Genomic DNA, 22,694 nt, shown 5'->3' on the forward strand with positions numbered 1-22,694 from the left:
ACCAAAAAATCAAATTCAAAAATGGATTTTTCCAAAGAAAATACAGGAATGGCAAATAGCACACAAAAAGATGCTCAGCATTACTAATCATTAGGGAAATGCAAATCAAAATCACAGTGAGATGCCACCTCATGGCCATTAGGATGGATAGTATCAAAAAAACAAACAAACAAAAAATAACAGGTGTTGGTGAGTATGTGGAGAAATCAAAACCCATATGCACTATTGGTAGGAATGTAAAATGGTACAGCTGCTATGGAAAACAGTATGGGAATTCCTCAAAAAATTAAGAATATTATTACCATATGATCCAACAATCCTATTTTGGGAATATACCCAAAAGAACGGAAAGTGAGAGCTCAAAGAAATATTTTTATACCCATGTTCATAACAGCATTATTCACAGTCGCTAAAATGTGGAAGCAAGCCAAGCATCCATCAACAGATGAATGGATAAGCAAAATGTGGTCTATACGTACAATGGAGTACTACTCAGCTTTAAAAAAGGAATATTCTGACATATGCTCCAACGTGAATGAACTTTGAGGACATTATACCAAGTGAAATAAGCTAACTCCAAAAAGACAAATACTATGTGATTCCATTTTTATGAGGTACCTAGAGCAGTCAAATTCATAAGACAGAAAGCAGGATGGTGGTCGCTAGGGGTCGGGGGGGGGGAAGAGGGAATGGGGAGTTATTGTTTAATGAATATAGAGTTTCAGATTTGCAAGATGAAAAGAGTTCCAGAGATGGATAGTGGTGATGCTTGCACAACAATATAAATGTACTTAATATGTACTGAACTGTATGCACTTAAAAATAGCTAAGATTGGGGCTTCCCTGGTGGCGCAGTGGTTGAGAGTCCGCCTGCTGATGCTAGGGGACGCGGGTTTGTGCCCTGGTCCGGGAGGATCCCACATGCCACGGAGCGGCTGGGCCCGTAAGCCATGGCCGCTGAGCCTGCATGTCCGGAGCCTGTGCTCCCCAATGGGAGAGGTCACAACAGTGAGAGGCCCGCGTACCGCAAAAAAGAAAAAAGAAAAAAAAATAGTTAAGATGGTAAATATTGTTATGTGTATTTTACCACAATAAAAAAAATGGGGGAAAAAACTTTATTTTGAAAATAGGCCTATCTTTTTTTTTTAATAAATAAATAAATTTATTTATTTATGGCTGCATTGAGTCTTTGTTGCTGCGTGTGGGCTTTCTCTAGTTGCGGCGAGCGGGGGGCTGCTCTCTGTTGCGGTGCACTGGCTTCTCATTGTGGTGGCTTCTCTTGTTGCAGAGCACTGACTCTAGGCACACGGGCTTCAGTAGTTGTGGCTCGCGGGCTCTAGAGCGCAGGCTCAGTAGTTGTGGTGCATGGGCTTAGTTGCTCTGCAGCATGTGGGATCTTCCCGGACCAGGGATCAAACCCGTGTCCCCTGCATTGGCAGGCAGATTCTTAACCACTGCACCACCAGGTAAGCCCCCCAAAATAGGCCTATCTTTAATTTAACAAAATTTAGATTATAATAACAATGTGTGACCCCTAATGGAATAAACAAAGAATGAAACAAATGATGGATTTTTGTGTGTGTGTGTGGAGGGGGGTGGTGGTGAAAGGATTAGAATTTTTCCTACAAAATTATTTCACATTTGACTTTTATAAAACAAATCGTAAAATTAATTTTTGCAAAATTATTCTAGAGTGCCACTGATTTCTCCAAAGGCCTCTCTTAATCCTTTGATATTTGAATCATACTCTTTTGAAGGCTCATCTTGTCATTATCCTTGTGGATGCTAATTTCTTCAAAAGTTAACTGGTTTCTATATGGGAAAAGAATCTAAAAAGAGTAGATATATGTGTATGCATAATTGATTCACTTAGCTGTACGGAGGAAATGAACACAACATTGTAAATCAACTATACTCCAATAAAAATTAATTTAAAAAAAAAGTTAACTGGTTTATCTCTGCCAGATCCCACTTGGTCAAGGGATCTGTGTAGGATTCAGGCAGTTTTCCCCCACTGCTTTCAAAGACTTTCTGTAATCCAGAATCTTTGGTAAGATCTGCAATTTCACTTTGCGTCAGAGTCGCAAAGAGGCTGGCCTGCTAGCAGTAAGCAGAGAGGTGCTGGATGGGGACTATTGTATTAATGGTCAGTTTCATATTCTGTGGCAACAGCTTTTATTTCCCCCGGAAACCTTGCAATTGCAAGACTCAGTTAACGAACCCTGATAATGAGGACTCCCAAACTGAAGAATCCAGTTGTTTGGTAAATTGAAACCTTCAAATACTACAAATTTCCCCATTAAAGTAAGTTATAACATCAGTCCCCAAAATGTTTTTTTCAGTGCCAGTTCTTTTTGTGTTCACTCCCACTTCCTACTGGTTACTTCTGTCACTGGGTTCAAACAATCCATTGCACAACTGCCTAAATAATTCCAGAAGCCTCCTTGACACCATTCATACCTGTCACCTCCACTGATAACACTCTATTCTTCACATCTACCCTGACCCCACCGCCAACATAGCAGCCAAAATGACCACTTCACCCCTGAATTCACTGAACTCCTTCAGGGGATTCCCATTGCCTTTAGGAAACCAGGCAAACTCTTTGTCATCCTACAAGGCCCTGCCTCATCCTCTCTCTCTCCTTCAGCCTTATCATGTATTTCACCTCCTCTCTATTCTCCAGGCATCGGCACCTTCAGTTTCTTCACGTCTCAGGGCCTTCTCACTTGCTGCTGCCTCTGCCTGGAAGGTTCTTCTCTCACCCACCCCTCAGACTAAAAAGCCCCTGACTCTCCAGACTCCCCATCCCATCCCCCGCTGCGGGACCCCCTCCACTGTTAGTCCTCCATCGCCAACATTGTATGGGTTTTTAAAATGGCCCGTCAGTGTCTTGACTTGCTCTACGATGTAGGGATATTGAAACAGCCTGGTCAGGTTTACTTAGCATTACACTCTGTAGGCAGATCCATAAATGTGCCGAGTGAATGAATCTGCCTGCATCTTCCCTACTCAAAATTGTATCACAAATACATTTCCCATAAAAACCAAAGGAAGGAGCCACAGAAAATTAAGGCCACATTTTACAGATGTATTCTATGGGTGGCCTGTCTCATTTTCTTGGCTCTGGAAATCAACTCATGGTATTTTGCAAGACTGAAACAGATATTTTTAGAATTATCCTCTTAAATCTTCCAAAAGAGGGCTCCACACCCTCTCAAGTCCTGTCTGTGCCTCTGTTGTACCATCATTCTCACCAGAAGGTCTCTTATCAAATCTCACTCTGTAGCTACAGAGCCGTTTCCTCTTATTCCATCCTCAGTGGAGACAGAACTGCTGGTTGTTATTTTTTGTATTAAAAACTCTCTACATACCTAGATATATGTACATTTTTTTAAGATGCAACACCTTCAATTCTCCTAAATTTTTTTTAATGCATCCTCCTATCCTTGGCCATCTGTGTGGTTTTCTAGGAACCCTTCCCAGCCATCGATGAAGACTCCAAAAGAGAATACACCACCTTGCCCTCTGAGGGGGTGCAGTGACCTCTTCTTCTGAGACTGAAGTCCTTGGCTTCTCTCCAGACCCTTGGATCATCCATTCTGGTGAGAGGGGATGCATGACCTGCTCTGTGTTCAGCAAGATCACAAGCTCTCCCTGAAGATAAAACTTCACCTGGTTATCCTTGACCAGTGACCTCCAAACAGAACCACTGCTGCTGTTGTTTGGTAGTTTGGAAGCTGTCTGGAAGCCTCACCAAGTGTGCAAACAGCTTCCTCACTCTCTGGTCCACTTCCAATAATAGCACCCTTGTCGGGAGTGCCAAGTCCGTGCCAGGTACTGAACTGTGGATGCTTACATGAATCCTGGTAACAGCCCAGTGAAGCAGGTATTATTTTCTACAGTTTATAGATCAGGAATTAAGGTTTGAAGAGGATAAGGTGTTTGCCCAAGGTCATACAGTTGAGAAGCCAATACATGACAAAGCTGGGATTCAAACTCATGCCCTTTCCACTCTACTACCCTGTTCCCCATAACAGAAATGCCCGATGCCTTCTTGTTCTCATTCTTCCTGCATATTATACAAATGACTTTCTTAACAATACAACTGAAACTTCTGTTTGGCTCATGCATACAAAGCCTGACTAGACCCATACAATTGCTCAGAAGTAAAACAATTTGTAGCAATTATTTGTAATGGCTACAAATGATGACTTTTTTTTCCTTTCTTTCCCCTTATGCCTTCCTCTCTCCCTCTTGTTCTCCCTGTCTCCTCTCTCTCTTTTGCTTTATAGTATCAGCTAGAATCCCCAGTACAATGCCAAGTGGAAGTGATGTTCCACAAATCCTTGCTGTTAGTAATCGTGGAATGTGGATCACCTGTCAGGCATCGAGTCAAACGTAAAGTTTCTGCCTACTAAGCAACAATTTTTCATTTGAATGAGTTCCATTCTAAGCATAGGACATTAATATTCTACAGAAAGACTTCTGCAGTGGAGTGAACAAAGATTAGTCCTTGATCTCTCTCACTAGATTCTAAATGAACAAGACTAAGAGAGTTAAGGTTTAATATAAAAGTCCTGCAGTGGAATTAAAGAGGCAAAACAAAACGAAACAAAACAAACCAACAACAACCCAACTCACGATAGCAAGAAGGAAGCGTGCGACTATGAAGCTGTAATAATCAAACGTGAACGCCGCTGCTATGCCAAACAAAAATACACCGGTGCTTGTGGCCCACAAGACAAGTCGTCTTCCTGCCCTGAAAAATAAGAATTACACAGAGGAAGGAGCAAGGTGTGGCTGCAACAGTTTAAAACATCCACTCTAATTCATGAAAGATAAGTGCTACCTATATTTTAATAGCTTATGTATCAACATTTGATTGTTGTTACTCATTCATTTATTTTGAGCAAATGATGAGGTAACACATGATTTCTTCAAGAGGCCAGTTTTTCAGTGACTGGTCTCCACCTGAGCTGCTAATATACACACTCGATCACTCTGGGTGGTCCCCAAAGGACCACCTAACCTGAGATTGGGAGCAAGGAGAGGGAAGATTTGTTCTTTCCCTGTCAGGACCTGCTCTGTGACCTGCTGGATCATCTTCTCTGTTGGGCTGGCTCAGCCCACCAAGGGGAGACAACTCTTACTAAGCCCCTCTAAAAACAGAAGTCTTGCTACATCCTGCTACTAGAATAAGCTGCTTACTTGCCCTATATTTTCATAATTGGGAAGTGCATTTCTTTGCCTAAAAAGCAAACAAATAACAATTATATGCCTGCAGACTTAAAAAAAATGAGATGTAATTCACATGCCATAAAATTCAACCTTTTAAAGTACACAATTCAGTGGCTTTTAGTGTATTCACAGAGTTGTACCACTCTTACTACTATCTAGTTCCAAGGCATTTTCATCACTCCAAAAAGAAACTGCACCCAGGAGTCACCATTCCCCATGCTCTGCTCCCTCTAGCCCCTGACAGCCCCTAATCTGCTTTCTGTTTTTACAGAGTTGCCTATTCTGGACTCTCTATATATAAATGGAGTTGCCCAATATATAACCTGGCTTATTTCACTAAGCATTATGTTTTCAATCTTCAGCTATGTTATAGTCCTTCATTCCTTTTTATGACTAAATAACATTCCATTGCATGGCTAATACCACCTTTTGTTCATCCATTCATCAGTTGATGGACACCTGGATTGTTTCCACTTTTTGGGCTATTATGAATAATGCTGCCATAAATATTTACGAACAAGATTTTGTGTAAAGTTATGTTTCAATTCTCTTGGATATATACCTAGGGGTGGAATTGCTGGGTCATAAGCTACTTTATGTTTAATTTTTTGAGGGACTGCCAAACTGTTTTCTAGGATGGCTGCCCCAGTTTGACAATCCCACAAATTTCTCCACATCCTTGGCAACACTTGTGGTTGCCTGTCTTTTTGCTTATAGCCATTCTAGTGAGCAGGGGTTATCCCACTGTGGCATTGATTTACATTTTCCTAATGATTAATGATGTTGAGCATTTTTATATGTGTTTTTTGGCCATTTGTATATATTCTTTGCAAAATATCTATCCAGATCATCTGTCCATTTTTAAATTGGGTTATTTGTCTTCTTATTGTTGAGTTATAAGTGTTCTTTATATATTCTAGATACTAGACTGTCATTAGACATGTGATTTGCAGATATTTTCTCCCTGTGAGATGTCCCTGACAGATAATTGTAAGGCAAAAAAAATACAGTCCTGAGATTCCAACCAACAGGCTTGCCCAGTGCAGCAGAGGGTATGCAAGCAAACTGGAAACAGTCACTTTCATGGCCTCAGCCTTCTCTGCTCCCACATGCATTAGTAGGGATTGTTGGCCCTGCACATAAATGTTCCCAATCTCATTTGAGTCCTGAATGCCATTTAAAACTATTTTTCATCCATCCCTGATCAACCCCCTGTACCACCCACAAAGTCTTCACTCTCAGCAGATGAGCAGCCCTCTCCTGCAGAGAACAGAGACCATCAAAGAGAAAGCCCCACAAGTTCCTTGTCTGCCCACCTGCCAACATGACCTGCATCTGCCTTCAGGCTTCTCTTCTTTCCTCCTCTCTAGAGACCACACCCTTTTCTCTACAAATACCATTTTGCAGTCTTTGTATAGGATCATGTCTCTTCCCACCTCCTCTGAGGCCTTATTCTACCAATTACTTCTTTTTCCTCTGTCTTTCGCTCACCTCTGACTTCTCCCTTTCAGTTTAAGTCTCTTCCAGTCAAAGACAAGAACCTTCTCTGGACCCCATCACTCTGGTAGCCACCTTGCATCTTGCAGTTCCTCCACTGACAGACTTACCAAAAGGGAATATCTGCCTCTTCATCTCCTATTTTGTTCCTCTCCCCACTGACACCCTAACTTCCACACTTCCCAGGAAGACAGTTATGAAGCAGAAGATTCTTAAACACTGAAACATAACTTCAATCACCAAATAATAACTAGACTCCGCTTCTGCTCCAATTTCATTATTCAAATGCCACCTCCTGGAGGGGATGTGTGTGTTGGGGGGAAAGACCTGGGTACTCCTCCCTTTAGGCTTCCACAGTCTTTGCCTCCATTGCTTTTACTTCTAGTATGGCCCTGGACAAAACAAAGCCCTATAATTTTTATTTGGACATGTTTGTTGGCCCCATTTGACTAGCACACCCTGAGGGCAAGGATTTCTGACCTAAGCAGTTGTTTTTAGGTTCCCAGTGCCCAGCACTTACCTGTAAAACTCACAACTATGGGGACCAAATAAATAAGTTCATCTCTGTACTTTAGCATAGATACGAAAAGTGTGGTCCATGTCCATATAGAGATGAACTTTGCTTTATTTTAAGAGCTACATATTCATTTTAATGTGTATTTCTTAAAAATATGGCTGGTATATCACACAATTTCATAGATATTATTGCTTAGGACCAGACTATCCTCCTAAAAAGCAAATCTATTTAAAGAAAAAAAATTCACTACTGAGTGGTTATGTGTCCAAGGTACTTTTTCTGTATTAATTCTGCAATAACCCTCTGAGGTGAGCACTATTATTTTCATTGCCAGCTTACACATGAGATTCTAAAACACATGTTAGGCAATTCACCCAGGTCCCACAGCTAATAAATGGCAGAACACAGGCAGACTGTCTTCAGAACCCATCCCCTAAACACTATGTTATTTTGTGTCTCTAAATAACAGATCAACAAGGAATTGAGATATGAGGTATGAAAATGACTACAGTTTTGAACATAATTCCCTGTCCCCTAAGAAAATCAGATAGGAAAATGAACCCTACACTGATGTAACAATACTAAACATTTCATTTTACCTGTCAGAAAGGTAGCCGAAGATCACGGCTCCCAGCAGGACTCCAAGCATAAATGTAGGCTGGATCAGCCTTCCAAACCATTCTCGGTTACACACCAGATCCCACTCAGTCACCACGGTGCTGCGCCACTTGCTCTTGTCATAGATGTAGCCATCCAAGCAAGGGAAACTACTCTTACGGCCGTTATAATCATAGTTCAAACTCGACTTGTCATCCCTCCGGAACCTGTGACAGCTTGTGAGCTCCCAAATCTCACCGTCCTGTAGCTGCACTATGATGTGATCTTCACGGCCGATGGAAAACTGGGTCCAGATGTCCTCCAACCTCCAACTAGAGATATCTTGGAAAAGGACCCGACTCACATTGCCTGGGGGCCTGCAAGTATGCTGTGGGGACACTGACAAGAACACAGAAGCCAAGTAATGGATACCACAAGAGACGTTCTGGAAGGCACATACAAAATAGAGGAATATCTGGTATCTGCAAAGAGAAAAAAAAATCAAGTTATTATATCTGGCCTATGGGCTAAAAAAAGACATATGCAAATATGAAAGGTCTCCATTATGCCTTAGCTTGGATAAAGGGATAAACACAGAAATAATTATAGATATGTGTGTATACATATGTGTATATATCTGTCAACAGGGCCTAAAAGCGATGATATCCCAAGAGCAACAAGCACATCGGTGCCCAGATCTTGGGCTCTAGATATCATTCTCCTATAAAAGGAACCAGGAAAATTGTCTGATTCTAAGACCAGGACAGGGAGAATACAAAATAAGCCTGGAGCATCTTACAGTATCAGAAAGTAAGGAAGTACTCAAAATACAGAAAACGTGGTGGCGTGTCAGGGGGACAGAGGAACCAGTATGAGCTCTCAAAGGGCAAAGCTGAGACGATCTGAGCAACAAAATAAATAGCACAGTATAATCCAAAGTATAAAATAAAATAAAACATTTTTAAAGAATTCCATGAAGTAGTTTTTATTTCCATTTTACAGAGAGGGAAACTGAGGCTCAGGGAAGGCCAGTGACTTGCTCAGAGCACAGAATTAAGAGCTGGGAGATAAATTCAGTCTATCTTAAGCCAAAGCAAGCTCTTTCCAAATGTCAAGCTAAAACCTGAGGTAGCACTGTAATGTGAAAGTGCCATTCACTCACTAGCTACATTAATAAAATTAGTTTCACAACATTTAAAGTTATTTGAACTCCAGCAGTACACATGCTGATAGCTTTTGAATAAAATGTATTCACAACTATGTCATTCAGAAGGCAAATCAGATCTAGTGAGCATTCGTGTCATATATATTTTTTTAACCTGTTGAAAGATAGCCTGCACTGACAATCCTTTTAATACTTTGGGATATATGATATATGATATGATATGATGTCATATGATATGATGTCCTATACTATGTTGTTTAATTTTACATGTCAACTTGACTGGGCTAAGGGATCCCCAGACATCTGATAAAACACTATTTCTGGTGTGTCTGTGAGGGTGACTCTGGAGGAAATTAGCATGTGACTGAGTAAAGAAGATCACCCTCACCAGTGGGGTTGGGCATCATCCAATCTGTTGAGTGCCTGAATAGAACAAAATGTGGAGGAAGGGCGAATTTGATCTCTCTGCTTGGGCTGAGACATCCGTCTTCTCCTGCTCTCCAAAGACACTGGCATTCCTGGTTCTTGGGCTTTTGGACTGAGACCAGGACTTACACCATCAGCTTCTTGTTCTCAGGCCTTTGGACTTGGACTGAATTATAGCACTGGGTCTCAAGCTTGCAGACATCACATTGTGGGACTTCTCACCTCCAGGACCACATGAACCAATTCCTACAATAAATCTCCTCTTACCTTTATCTATATCTATCTCTTACTCATTCTGTTTCTCTGGAGAACCCTGACAAATACACCATACTTATATAAGAAAATGACTGAACAAATAAAGAAAAAAGAAAGAAGAAACAAATCTTTCTTACAGTAGAATTTCAACTAATACCTGTAGATATTCCCTCTCTACAGAAGATGGACCTTAATTCCCACTCTTTCCCGCTTGGCTAGACTTAGAGACTCATTTCCAAAGAACACAGTAGGAAAAAAGGAAACTTCACAGTGGGGAAATCTGGCAAACACACCTTAACCGGATGTTGACGGTTAACATCCTCAGTGATGTTGTATGGATGATCACATTCCCCCGCATGTGATGTGATGAACAGGCACTTCACCTCCGTGGCCTTCTTTCCAAAAACCATAACCCCAGTTTAATCATAAGGAAAACAATAGATAATCCCAGATTGGGGGACATTCTATAGGTTGTCTGGTCAATACGCCTAAAGAGTGTCAAGGTCATAAAAAACAAGGAAAGACTGAGAAATTGCCATAGACCAGAGAAGAGTGGGATAACATGACAACTAAATGCAGTGTGGTACCCGGGATTGGATCCTAGAACAGGAAGAGGACATTCCTGGAAAAACTGATGAAATCTATATAAAGTCTAGAGTTTAGCTAATAGTAACGTACTAATGTCTGTTTCTCAGTTTTGACAAATATCCCATGGTAATATAAAGTGTTAACAATGGGGGAAACGATGAGGGTCACACAGGGACACTCCTTACTCTCTTTGCACCTATTTTGTAACTCTAAAATTGTCCAAAAATTAAAAGTTTATTCAAAATTTTAAAAGTAAATGTAGGGTCTGAAATTTACAGACTGAAACCGACAGTGACCTGAAGTTTGGTCAATCTTTGCTTAGCAAATTACTCATGTAAATAAAGTGGAAAGCTAATCTTACTTAAGAAAAGAGTTCAGATTTACTAATTCTTTTTTTAAAATCAAGCACCTAAGCATCTCTACTACACTAGAAGATATTAGACTAATGGGTATTACCATCTGCCCTTGAAAGTAAGTTTTATTCTTTACTTCCCTGGAGTAACAAGTACTCAACATCATAAAGATATCAACTCTCCCAAAGTTAATGTACAAGTTTAGTCTGTAACTGGAAAACACTGGAAATTTAAATGTCTTCCAGCAGGAGATTAGTTATATAAATTATGGTAAAAGTTATAAATGCTGCCTGGGAGATGCCAGAGGAAAAGGGCAGCATGGAGTCTTTCCCTAAAGGCAAGCTCCTGGTGTCTAGAACAGAGGGAGAATCACCCTGTCTAGATCATCACAGACTGGAGTCTGCGGTGGGCCCGTGTCTAACTGCCAGACACCGAGGCAATGAAAGACTTGGGCACCAGATCCTCTTGCAGCCAAATCCTGTTTGGGACCTAAGAGGCATCCTATATGAATATGACTGAGAATGTAACATACATCATTGTTATAAGTCTTTCACTCCTTCCCACCCCCCAAATTCCAACACTGCAAAGTACAACACAGCCCCCGCAAGCAGCAGACAGATTTTGTTTGTCTGAAGTTTACCTGCCCCTGAAGGCGTTTGGGTTTGGTTCCTAAGTAGTCTCATCACCTGGTGCAGCTCCACTGCTGAAAAGCTCACATTTTGCCCTCTGACCACGGCCTCCCATCCTCCCAGCTCCCCCTGTCCCTCCCACTCACCCCACCTCCTGCACCGTCCAGGGCTCCAGTCTTTGAATCCCACCAGCTTCTCTAGTTTGTCACCATATTCCTGGCCTCAGGTCCTTCCCCAGCCAACCTGAACCCCACAGTTGTCACTAGAGTTCTCTACAGAGTCACACAAGTGTTCTATTCTCATTCTCCATTCACACACAGTCCCCGCAACAGAGTACCTACCCTGGCAGGCCTCTGAAGCTAGGATTTGTCTTCTCTGCCCCACCCTCAGGAGGCCTGAGGTGGGATCCAGGACTCTATACAAGCTTAATAAGCTTCCCAGGAGAGGGGCTTCCCTTGTGGCGCAGTGGTTAAGAATCTGCCTGCCAATGCAGGGGACACGGGTTCGAGCCCTGGTCCGGGAAGATCCCACGTGCCGCAGATCAACTAAGCCCATGCGCCACAACTACTGAGTCTGTGCTCTAGAGCCCACAAGCCACAACTACTGAGCCCACATGTCACAACTACTGAAGCCCGTGCACCCTAGAGCCCGTGCTCCACAACAAAAGAAGCCCACGCAATGTGAAGCCCACGCACCGCAAGGAAGAGTAGCTCCCGCTCGCCACAGCTAGAGAAAGCCCACGTGCGGCAAAGAAGACCCAACACAGCCGTAAATAAGTACATAAATAAATAAATAAATAAGCAAGCAAGCTTCCCGCTCCGAAAAATTGAATTCCCTGGTTTAACCATATGCTGACACAACGTCTGGCATTCAAAATACTTAACAATTGTTGTGGAGCCACTGGAAGTCTCATAAACAACTTGCGAGGGTGTCATTTATTACAACCACCTTGCAGAACTGTTTGGCAGCTGACCACATGCACATTCAGGTAACAGAGCAATTCCTTTCCTAGGAAAATACCCAATGAAATGTGTACATGAGCTCCGAAAGTCATATACAAGAAAGACTATTCATAATAAACCCAACCTGGAGACAATCCAAATCTCTGTTGACAGTAAATGAATAAACTGTGGAATATTCATGCCATGACATACTACACAGCCATGAAAATCCACAAACTACTGTGACATACGATATGTGTGAATCTCACAAACACAGTGTTGAGCAAAAGAAGCCAGACAGAGAGTACGTGATTTTTTACTCCAATTATACAAAGTTTAGAATCAGGCAAAACTAACCTATGGTGTTAGACGTGAGGATAGTAGTGAGTTTGGGGGAGAGAAGGGGGCATGAGAAGGGGTGATCTGGGGTGGTAACACGTATGTGTTCATTTCATGATGATTCATCAAGTTGTAGATTAGGGTACACACTTTTCTGTATATACATAATACATCAGTTTAGAAGTCTTATATTTGCAAGACCCAGGGAGAGGAAAAAGTATTCAGCAACGCCCCTGCTGAGGTGTGACTGGAATGGCTGCCGAGGCACACCCAATCTGTCCACAGGGTGCGTATCGTCTAGACTGCAGCCCTGGTTGGCCACCCAATCCATGCTGACAAGAAGGTGTCTTCTAGAGGGGTGGGAGGGAGATGCAAGAGGGAGGGGATATGGGGATATAAGTATACGTATAGCTGATTCACTTTGTTATACAGCAGAAACTAACACAACAGTGTAAAGCAATTATACTCCAATAACGATGTTTAAAAAAAAAAAGACTGGCACTTCTAAATTTTAAAAATTTATGTATATCTATTATGACAACAAAAGGGGTATAATTTGTGCCATGAAGAACTTTAGTGGTGCAAGATTCTAACAGCAGCATACACCCACCACCTCCATGTTAGCTGTTTTTTCTTTTCAATGTGACTTGCAGGAATAAACTATGGCCCAACATTCAAAAAACAACACATATATAGGAATGTGTAGACATATACATTATGAGCATTTCTAGCTATTCAAAAACAATGATTACAATGATAAAAGTGTCAAATTGTGTCCATCAAGCCTCTATCATTAATGTATCAATGTAATACCACTTATTGGCTTCTTATTGGAATTCCCACAATGAATTTGCGTTAAGAGCCTCCAATGGGTCTCAATACCTAAGTTCCAAGCCTGCCCCACCTGGAGTGTAACTGCTTCTGAGTTTAGGGCACCACCATCCACACAAACCAGAAATATGGGGTAGGGGCAGGGCATGGGGGGCCCTCATGGTCCATCCCACTTCTCCTTCATGCCTTAGGGCCTGGAGGACCTATCAATTCCACTGGTTAAAACTATCCCATCCTACCTGCTCACACTGCCCCTGCTCCGGTCCAGACCCTCATTATCTCCCACCAGGGCTCTTACCTGGGTCTTCTCTGGTCTCTTTGCCCCAACTCCTGCCCCTCCAATGCACGTTTCATTCTCCACAGTGATCCTAATACCCAAACTGTTTAGCATGACATCGAAAATATTCTTGTGGATGACTGTTAAGTGTACCCCTCACTGGCCTTCTCTCACCCTCATACTTTATACTCCATAAATAATAAGCCACCTAGCAGTCCCCAAACAAACCATGCTAGTTCATATAATTATACTTTCTACATGCTGGGAAGGTCTTGAGCGCTCTTTCAATTTGAATTTCCCTTTCCCTGTTACAAGGATAACTTCCTGAAAAAAACAAAACCCTACTTCCTTAGGTGTCTAGCATTCCAACATATCACTTTGTCCCTTATAAAGATTGTTGTCCATAAGGTGTCCCCCCCAGCCTAAGGCCCCTTCAGAAAAACAGACTTAGAGACTCCACGCTTCCACTACAGGAGGCTCAGTTTCCACCCCTGGTCAGGGAACTAAGATCCTACAATGCCACGTGGTGCAGGCAAAATAAATTTTTTTTAATTAAAAAAAAAAAAGAACAACAGAGACACAACATATCACTGTGCCCACAGCTGGAGAGAAACACTAATGGAAAAAGAGTCATACAGACACAATAGACAGGAAACCCAGAGGCAAGGAAAAGCAAAGATGATCAGAACCCCCAGGAAACAGACTCATGCTATCTGGGTGACAGGTGAAGAAGATTATTTTTGGTCCTAGATTTATATAATTCTGTATAATGGTCCTAGATTTATATAATTCTGTATAATTCTGTATAATGAAGCATAACTAGTGTCATCCCATTGTGGTTAAGAGCATGGATCCAGAGCCAGACTGCCATGGTTTGAATCTTGTCTCTGGTTACTTACCATCTGGGTCTTTGGGCAAGATCCTTACCCTTTCTGAGCCTCAGTTTCCTCACGTGAAAAATGGGTTGTTGTGGGAATGTAAAGAGTTAATACATGGAAAGCACTATGGCATACTGTAGGTGCATAAAAGTGCTAGTTATTATGATGTTCATAAGGTGAAGTCAAAAAAGAACCTAAGGGACTTCCCTGGTGGTGCAGTGGTTAAGAATCCACCTGCCAATGCAGGAGACAAGGGTTCGATCCCTGGTCCGGGAAGATCCCATATGCCACAGAACAACTAAGCGCATGCGCCACAACTACTGCGTCTGTGCTCTAGAGCCCGCAAGCCCCAACTACTGAGCCCGCGAGCCCCAACTACTGAGCCCATGTACCACAACTACTGAGCCTGCGCTCTAGAGCCCACGAGCCACACTACTGAGCTTGTGAGCCCCAACTACTGAGCCCACGCCGCAACTACTGAAGCCCACGCACCTAGGGCCCATGCTCTGCAACAAGAGAAGCCACTGCAATGAAAAGCCCGCGCACCCCAATGAAGAGTAGCCCCCGCTCACCACACCTAGAGAAAGCCCGTGTGCAGCAACGAAGACCCAATGCAGCCAAAATAAAAAAAAAAAAAACCTAAAAGGTTCATATATTGGCCCCGGTACCTACATCCATAGATTAAGTCAGTCACAAGGCTCAACATTCCAACTCTGAAATTTTAAACCATCTCTCCCTTTATCCCAAGATAACTCAAAGATCCAGGTTCTTAGATCCCCCAACACAGATGCCTGAATCTTGGTTTCCTCAACTCCCTCTAACATGGGACTTAAGCCATGAAGTTTTTGTAACTTCAATATGGCTTCAGGACGAGTCCTGGAAACCTAATTCTTCTTAGGTGTCCCGCTTTCCTCTCTTAAAGGTGATTAGGATAGTGCTTCCCCACCTTAGAAATGACTAATGAGAAATGAGAGATAATTAGGGTTTTCTACTTAACACTTTCACTAGGTTTCCTTAAGACTAAATAATAGAGTCCGCCTGCGGATGCAGGGGACACAGGTTCGTGCCCCGGTCCGGGAAGATCCCACATGCTGCGGACCGGCTGGGCCCGTGAGCCATGGCCGCTGAGCCTGCGCGTCCGGAGCCTGTGCTCCACAACGGGAGAGGCCACAGCAGTGAGAGGCCCGTGTACCGCAAAAAAAAAAAAAAGACTAAATAATAATAATACACAATAAACTAGGTTTCCTTAAGACTAAATAATAATAATACACAATAAACTCTCTGCTTATAAACAATAAAAAGACCAATTAGAGCAAATGCCAAAGAAAATAAGGGTACTGTGATATTTTATAGTATTTTACACTATTTTCACCTTTTGCTGTAAGCATTGACTTGTTACCCTTTTCCTTCCTATAAGCAGCTTTCACAATCTACCCTTCCCACTAGGATGGGGACTCAGGTAATAATAGCCATGATTTATTGAGAGCTCACTGAATAATAAGACTTTTGCATACATTATTGTGGCTGGCTAAGAGCTGTCTCTCAAAATCCATTCTCCCCTCTCCCACCATGGTGAGCCACATTTGACCATGCGGGTAAGGACATGGAGCAGCTGCCCCCGGTGCCACGGATGGCAGAGCTGCCTCACCCACTTGGGTCCCTGGACAGCCCCATGGAGCACACCCTGCCCTGCACAGTTACCAGAGAGGAACAAACTCCAACTGAGGGATCTTTTTGTTATAGCACCTAAGTATCTTAGTTAATCCCTAAAATACATGGGGAAAGAATGGCATTAGTAACTACTACCTCATAGGGTTACTGTGAGGATGAAATGAGAGGCTGAAGGTGGAGTGCTTACAATAAACATTTGTAGTACTATTATTACCCCCATTTTACAGATGAGGAAGTGGTAAGTCAAATGTCCAAGACCATACGGTTAATAATTGGTAAGTTAGGATCGGAACTCAGACATCCATCCCCGGAGCTGATTTTGTAATCCTCATGCTATTCTTCTTCAAGGAGTCTAAGATGAGATAATATTGGGCGAGGGGTCATACAGCGTGCAGATCAGAGGTTGGGAGCTCAGTCTGAATCTTGGCCTGCCACTCACTGCTAACATGATCCTGGGAATACATGAAGGGCCTGGCTGAGTCCCAGGGCTGTGCTCAGGAGAGCACCATGGTTGACAGCATGGACTGTGAAGGCCAGTGGACGTCCAGTTCTGCTCTGCTACTAACAGATTTGTGATGTAGGCGCAAGGCCTGGTTTTCTCATGTGTGAAATGAGTGATGCCACCCATACCATGGGACTGTAGTGAAGGTTAAAGAAGGTAACATATACAAAGAACTTATGACAGAGCCAGGCACAGCTCAGCATTCAATAACGCAGGTGTCAGGAGGAAGCAGGGGAGAGCTGGCACCTCCTGCCCCTCCTCTACCTGCTCCACCACTTCTTTTTTGTGGACACTGAGAATCATAACCAACTTTTTGTGCAACTTTCCACCCTGGAGAACAGCACATCATCATCTCTTCACCACAAGCCTGGGAGGGAGCTAAAGGCAGGAATGATTATAATTCTCACTTGGCAGATAGGAAACTGAGGCACAGTATTCCCATGGTCACGTTCGCAGTGAGTGGCAGGCCAGGATTCAGACTGAGCTCCCAACCTCTGATCCGCACGCTGTATGGCCCCTCACCCAGCTACCTCTCCTCCCAAAACGTTCCAGGTAAGACAGAGAAGTGTTTTCTCCATGAATGAATGAATGAATACACTTTAAATTTTTAAAATTAACTTGACAAATGAAAAGAGGGTGACAATCGTACAAAGGTTAAACCTAGGTCCCACCTTGCCGTAGCTTTGGGTCCTTGACCCACAGACTGAGGGACCTGTGGGTCCCTCAGTTTCCCAATCATTAAGATAAGGATTCACCTCCTTTGCAAGATTCCGTGGGCATCAAATAAAGCACTGTGTAGCTGGCACATATTAGGTTTCTATAAACAGAAACAAAACAAAACAAAACAAAACAACAACCGCTAAAGGTTGTTTCTGGAGCAATTCAATACCTGCCAGGCACTGAGGAAGACTCTACCGCGGGGCGGGGCGGGGCAGCAGTCGTCTGGGGAAGTGAAAGAGGAGCCCGTTTGGCCGATTAGAGAAATGAGCCGCCAAGAACCGGCATTCCTCTACTCCTGTGAGCTGGCTTTCCAGCCGGGGCTCCGGACGCCGGCACCCGCAGACGGCGCGCCCCAGGTTCCACCTGTCAAGCGGTAGGCGCGCCGGACGAGCCCTGCACCCACCACTCCCGAAGCGAGCCCCAGAGCCCACTGCTTGCTCTGGGGAGGTGCCGCCGCCAGAGTTCGAGAGGATGAGCCCAGCCAGGGCCAGGAGTCAGGACGCAGGCCTCCCGACTTCTCTGGGAAAGGAGGGATGGAAATGTTTTCGGATCGCGAGCTCAGCGCGAGAAACCCGTCGCAACTGGAAGAAACAGACCCCACCGGCGCCTCCCCCGACTCGGCTCCCCCTCCGCCCCCAGGCACCGACCTCCCTCCTCACCCCCACTCCAACTCCCTACCTGCCAAAGTGCCCCACGCTGTCAAAAATCAGCTCCAAGTTGCCGGACCCCACGCTGCCGCACCCCATGCTGCCGCCGTGCCCCGCGCTCCTAAGCAGGACGCGCGAGGCTCGCCTAGAGCCGGGGGCTGCGGGCACAGCGCCCAGCCCAGCCCAGCCTAGCCCAACCCAGCCCGGCCCCCGCCCGCCGCGCCTCGGCCCGCCCCGGCTTCTGCGTCCCCCGCGCGTCAAAGTGCTCGAGCCGCGCGCGGGGCCAGGCTTTGTTCCTCTCTCTTCCCATCGAGCGAGTCCCCGCCGCCGCGGCCTCTTTCATAGTGCGCTGTGCTCCCGGAGCCCGCAGTAGCACGGTGCGCCCAGCCCCGCCACTTCCCGCGGCCTCCCCGCCGCCCCATCAGACTCTGGACACTTACCACGTCCGTTTGGGTCGCCGCTCGAGGGAAGCGCCGGTGCCTGGGTAAAGGTTGTCGCCCGACAGCCCAAGGCGGGAATGCGGAGGCCGGGGTTCGGTCTGGAACCGCGCGCCTTACCTCCGTGGCTGTCAAACTTGTGCGTGAGTCTACCCCAGCACTTGGTTTTATATGCACATTTCTGGACGCCACTCTTGGGCACAAATATCGCTTTCTCAGAGAAGTCCACCCTTTTGAGGGCCAGGACAGGGATGTACAAGAGCAGGGCATAGAGAATGGATTCTCATGACCCTGAGAAGTGGCAGGATCTTGCAGAGCTGTGTGAAATATCTTATGTTAACCAAAGGGCAAAGGGAACTCCCTGGGTAGAAACTTAAGCAGAATAGTGAAAATAGCAAACTTGTACTTGAAGAGGATTTGAAAAAGAGGAAAGCGCATCTCCCAAAGTACTTCCCTTACCTACTTGTCACAAAGCCTGAAATAACACCATTAACGATTTATTTATTTTTGCTATGAATAATTCTATTTTCTTTTGAAATGCAAATGCTCCTGGAATGATTAATCCATTAAGTAATAAACAATTTGGAATGGATTTTTTTTTAATTAGGTAGATTCTTACTAACTAGAAAGTCTTAAGGTTGGAAATGCTGGGGAGGTACACGTGGTGGGGGAAGGGGGGGAGATATGGGGAAAGTTGAACTTTTATCTGCTATTCTAATTACACCAAATAGAAATGGCACAACATAGATAAAATGGACAAATTCCCTGAAAGACACAAACTACTAACACCCACTCAAGAAAAAAACAGATAACCAGAATAGCCCTATATCTATTAAAGAAATTGAATGTGTAGTTAAAAACCTTCCCGCAAAGAAAAGCCAAGGCCCAAACATTTAATGAAGAAATAATACTGATTCTGCACATAACACTTCAAGAAAACTGAAGAGTAGGGAATACCTCCCAGCTCATTCTATGGTCCAGTATTATCCTGATACCAGAACCAGGCAAAGACATAAGAAAACCACAGACCAGTATACCCCATGAAGATAGACATAAAAAATTCTTAACAAAAGTTTAGCAAATTGAATGCATCTTTCTATATAAAGGACAATACATCATGACCAAGTAAGGTTTATCCCAAGAAAGCAAGAGTGGTTTAACATCTGAAAATCAATCCATAAAATTCACCATACTAACAAACTAAAAAAGAAAAACCATATGATTATCTCAATAGATGCAAAAAAAAGCATTTGACAAAAAACCTAACGAAATTTCGTAATAAAGACACTCAACAAACTAGTAATAGAAGGTATTATGATCTGTTTCTGCCCATAGAACACTTATGACATGAAATGTGTGGGTTTTTGCTCATACCAACAACCAGTTCTCCAACTCTCCAAATACCAGTTGGGTTACCTAAATGTAATTCAAATCTGACACTAACTATTGGAGTTAGCATCAGATCCCACAAGTTGAGGGCTCAGTCCCACAATACTGTCCCCTATTTCAGATGCCAATCGCAAGTCCGAGGCTTCCTGTAATTCTGATAAACTGACAAAAATCAGGGTTCCCACTACCCCCTCCTCAGGTTCAATAATTTTCTAGAACAGTTTATAGATTCAGAAAAACACTTTACTTACATTTACCTGTTTATTATAAAAGGCTACAGATGAACAGCCAGATGAAGAGATACATAGGGCGAGGTACGGAGGAAGAAGCACAGAAGGCACGCCACCTTTCCAGCACCCCATATGTTCACCAACCCAGAAGCTCTCTCAATCTCAATAGAGGTTACATTACACAGGCATGGTTGATTAAATCATTGGCCATTGGTGATTAACTCACACTCCAGCCCCCTGCCTTCCTGGGAGGTCAGAAAGTAAGACTGAAAGTTCTAACTTTCTAATGCCTGCCTTGGTCTTTCTAGAAACCAGCCCCCATTTTTAAGTTATCTAGGGGCCTCCAGCCACCTGTCATCTTACTACCAGAAAGACACCTTTATCACTCTAGAGATTCTAAGGGTCTTAGAAGCTCTTGTGTCAGGAACTGGGAATTAAGACCAAATATGATAACAATAGATCCTCCTATCACCCCTATCACTCAGGAACTTACAAGGGCTTTAGGAGCTCTGTATCAGGAACTGAGAATTAAGACGGCATATGTATTTCTTATTATATTACAATATCACAGAAGGGAATTTCCTCAATCTGATGAAAGTCATCAACAAAAAACTCATAGCTAATAGCATACTTAATGTCTGAAAGACTGAACGCTTTCTCCCTAAGATCAGGAATAAAATAAGGATGTCCACTCTCACTGCCACTATATTGTACTGGGGGTTCAGGCGAGAAAAGAGAAAAAGAAAAAGTTCTCCAGATTGGAAAGGAAGAAGTAAAACTGTCTGTATTCACAGATGATATGATAATCTATGTAGACAATCTGATGGAGTTTACAAAAAAAAAACACACAAAACAACCTATTAGAAAAAGTGACTTTGGCAAAGTTGCATGATAACAAGATTAATATACAACAAATTAACTGTATGTCTCTATGCTAGCAATGAACAACTGGAAATTGAAATTAAAAAAAAAAACATTTTAATAGCACTGAAAATATAAATATTTAGGGATAAATCTAACAAAAAATGTGCAAGATATATCACTAAAATCTAGGTATGTGCATGTACTCTGCAACTTGATTTTTCCTCTGAATGTTTGTGAAATTCATACATATTAATATGTGTAGCTCTAGTTCATTTCTTTTTCATTGTTATTTAGTACTCCATTGTTCCAACAAACCACAATTTACTTAACCATTTTCTAATTGATGGACATGCAGATTGTATTCAGATTTTTACTACAGCAATACTGCTATAAAGAGTGCCTATGTACATATATTAGAGTTTTTCTAAAGTATACACCTAGGAATGGTGTTGTTGTGTTGTAAGGCACATACATCAACTATTAAATATTGCTGAATTGCTCTCCAAAGTGGTCATACCAATTTGCCTTCCAACTGGGAGGCTATAAAATTCCCCACACCTTTGTCACAATACTTGTTTCATCAGACCCTTAAACATTAGTCAGTTTCAGAGATGTGAAATGGTATTATGTTGGAGTTTAAATCTGCATTTCCCTAATTAGTACTGAGGTTGTACATCTTTTCATATCTTCATTGATCATTTGGTTTTCCTTTCCTGAGAATTGCTTATTCATATTCTTGCACATTTTTCTATTAGGTTATTTTTATTTATTTTGATTTGTAAGGGCTTTTTGCATATTCCAGACACCTTTGTCAGTTAAGCATTAGGAATAATTGTATTTTCAATCTCTTTATGGTGTTTTTGATGATCAGAAGTGGTACTTTTTTATTTTAATTAAGTCAAATCCATAAATATTTTCCTTTATAGTTTGTGATTTTGTATTTTGTTTTAAATTTTTGTTCTTCCATGAGGTCACAAAAATATTCTATTTTCTTCTAAAAGTTTTAGCCTTTGGCTTTTCTTATTTAGGTCTTAAAGCCACTGGAACAGATTATTTGATTTGAGGTAAAGATCCAATTTTGGTTTTTTCCATACATGTAAAAAATTGTCCCAGCACCATTTATGGAATATATTCCATCCTTTTCTCTGCATTTTCACCTCTGCCATCTATAAAGTTTCTATTTACATGTGGGTTTGTTCTGGACTCTTTAAATCTGTTCCATTGGTCTATTTACTTTTTCCTGTGCCCATGTGTCTTTATCATTTAGTTTTATGCATCTGCTCCAATCTTTTACTACTACTTCTCCAAAATAGCTCTTACCAAAGTCACCATGATCTCCATATTGCCAAATTCCATGGTCAGTTTTCAATCCTTATTTTACTCAATGTCCACCGTTAAAAAATAATTTTAAAAGGTAAAATCATGGACTTCCGGGAAGATGGCGGAAGAGTAAGACACGGAGATCACCTTCCTCCCCATAGATACTCCAGAAATACATCTACGCGTGGAACAACTCCTACGGAGCACCCACTGAACGCTGGCAGAAGACCTCAGACCTCCCAAAAGGCAAGGAACCCCCCACGTACCTGGTTAGGGCAAAAGAAAAAACTAAACAGAGACAAAAGGATGGGGACGGGTCCTGCGCCGGTGGGAGAGAGCTGTGAAGGAGGAAAAGTGTCCACACACTGGGAGGCCCCTTC

At 42.8% G+C, this 22,694-nt stretch overlaps 1 protein-coding gene across 1 annotated transcript in view; it reads right to left on the reverse strand.

Annotated features, from left to right (window-relative positions):
• The window catches only part of SLC22A16 (solute carrier family 22 member 16), a 33,298-nt gene extending 15,075 nt beyond the window's left edge, over nt 1-18,223 (reverse strand). Inside the window, exons 1-3 of the mRNA XM_060283608.1 lie at nt 18,106-18,223; nt 7,855-8,334; nt 4,645-4,762 (exon numbers count right to left, since the gene is read on the reverse strand). Coding sequence (XP_060139591.1) covers nt 4,645-4,762; nt 7,855-8,334; nt 18,106-18,173 — 666 coding nt within the window. The 5' untranslated portion in view covers nt 18,174-18,223. The remainder of the gene's footprint in view (nt 1-4,644; nt 4,763-7,854; nt 8,335-18,105) is intronic.
• Between the last annotated feature and the right edge of the window lie 4,471 nt (nt 18,224-22,694).

Source organism: Globicephala melas, chromosome 14, assembly GCF_963455315.2.
Source record: "Globicephala melas chromosome 14, mGloMel1.2, whole genome shotgun sequence".
Classification (NCBI taxonomy): Eukaryota; Metazoa; Chordata; class Mammalia; order Artiodactyla; family Delphinidae; genus Globicephala; species Globicephala melas.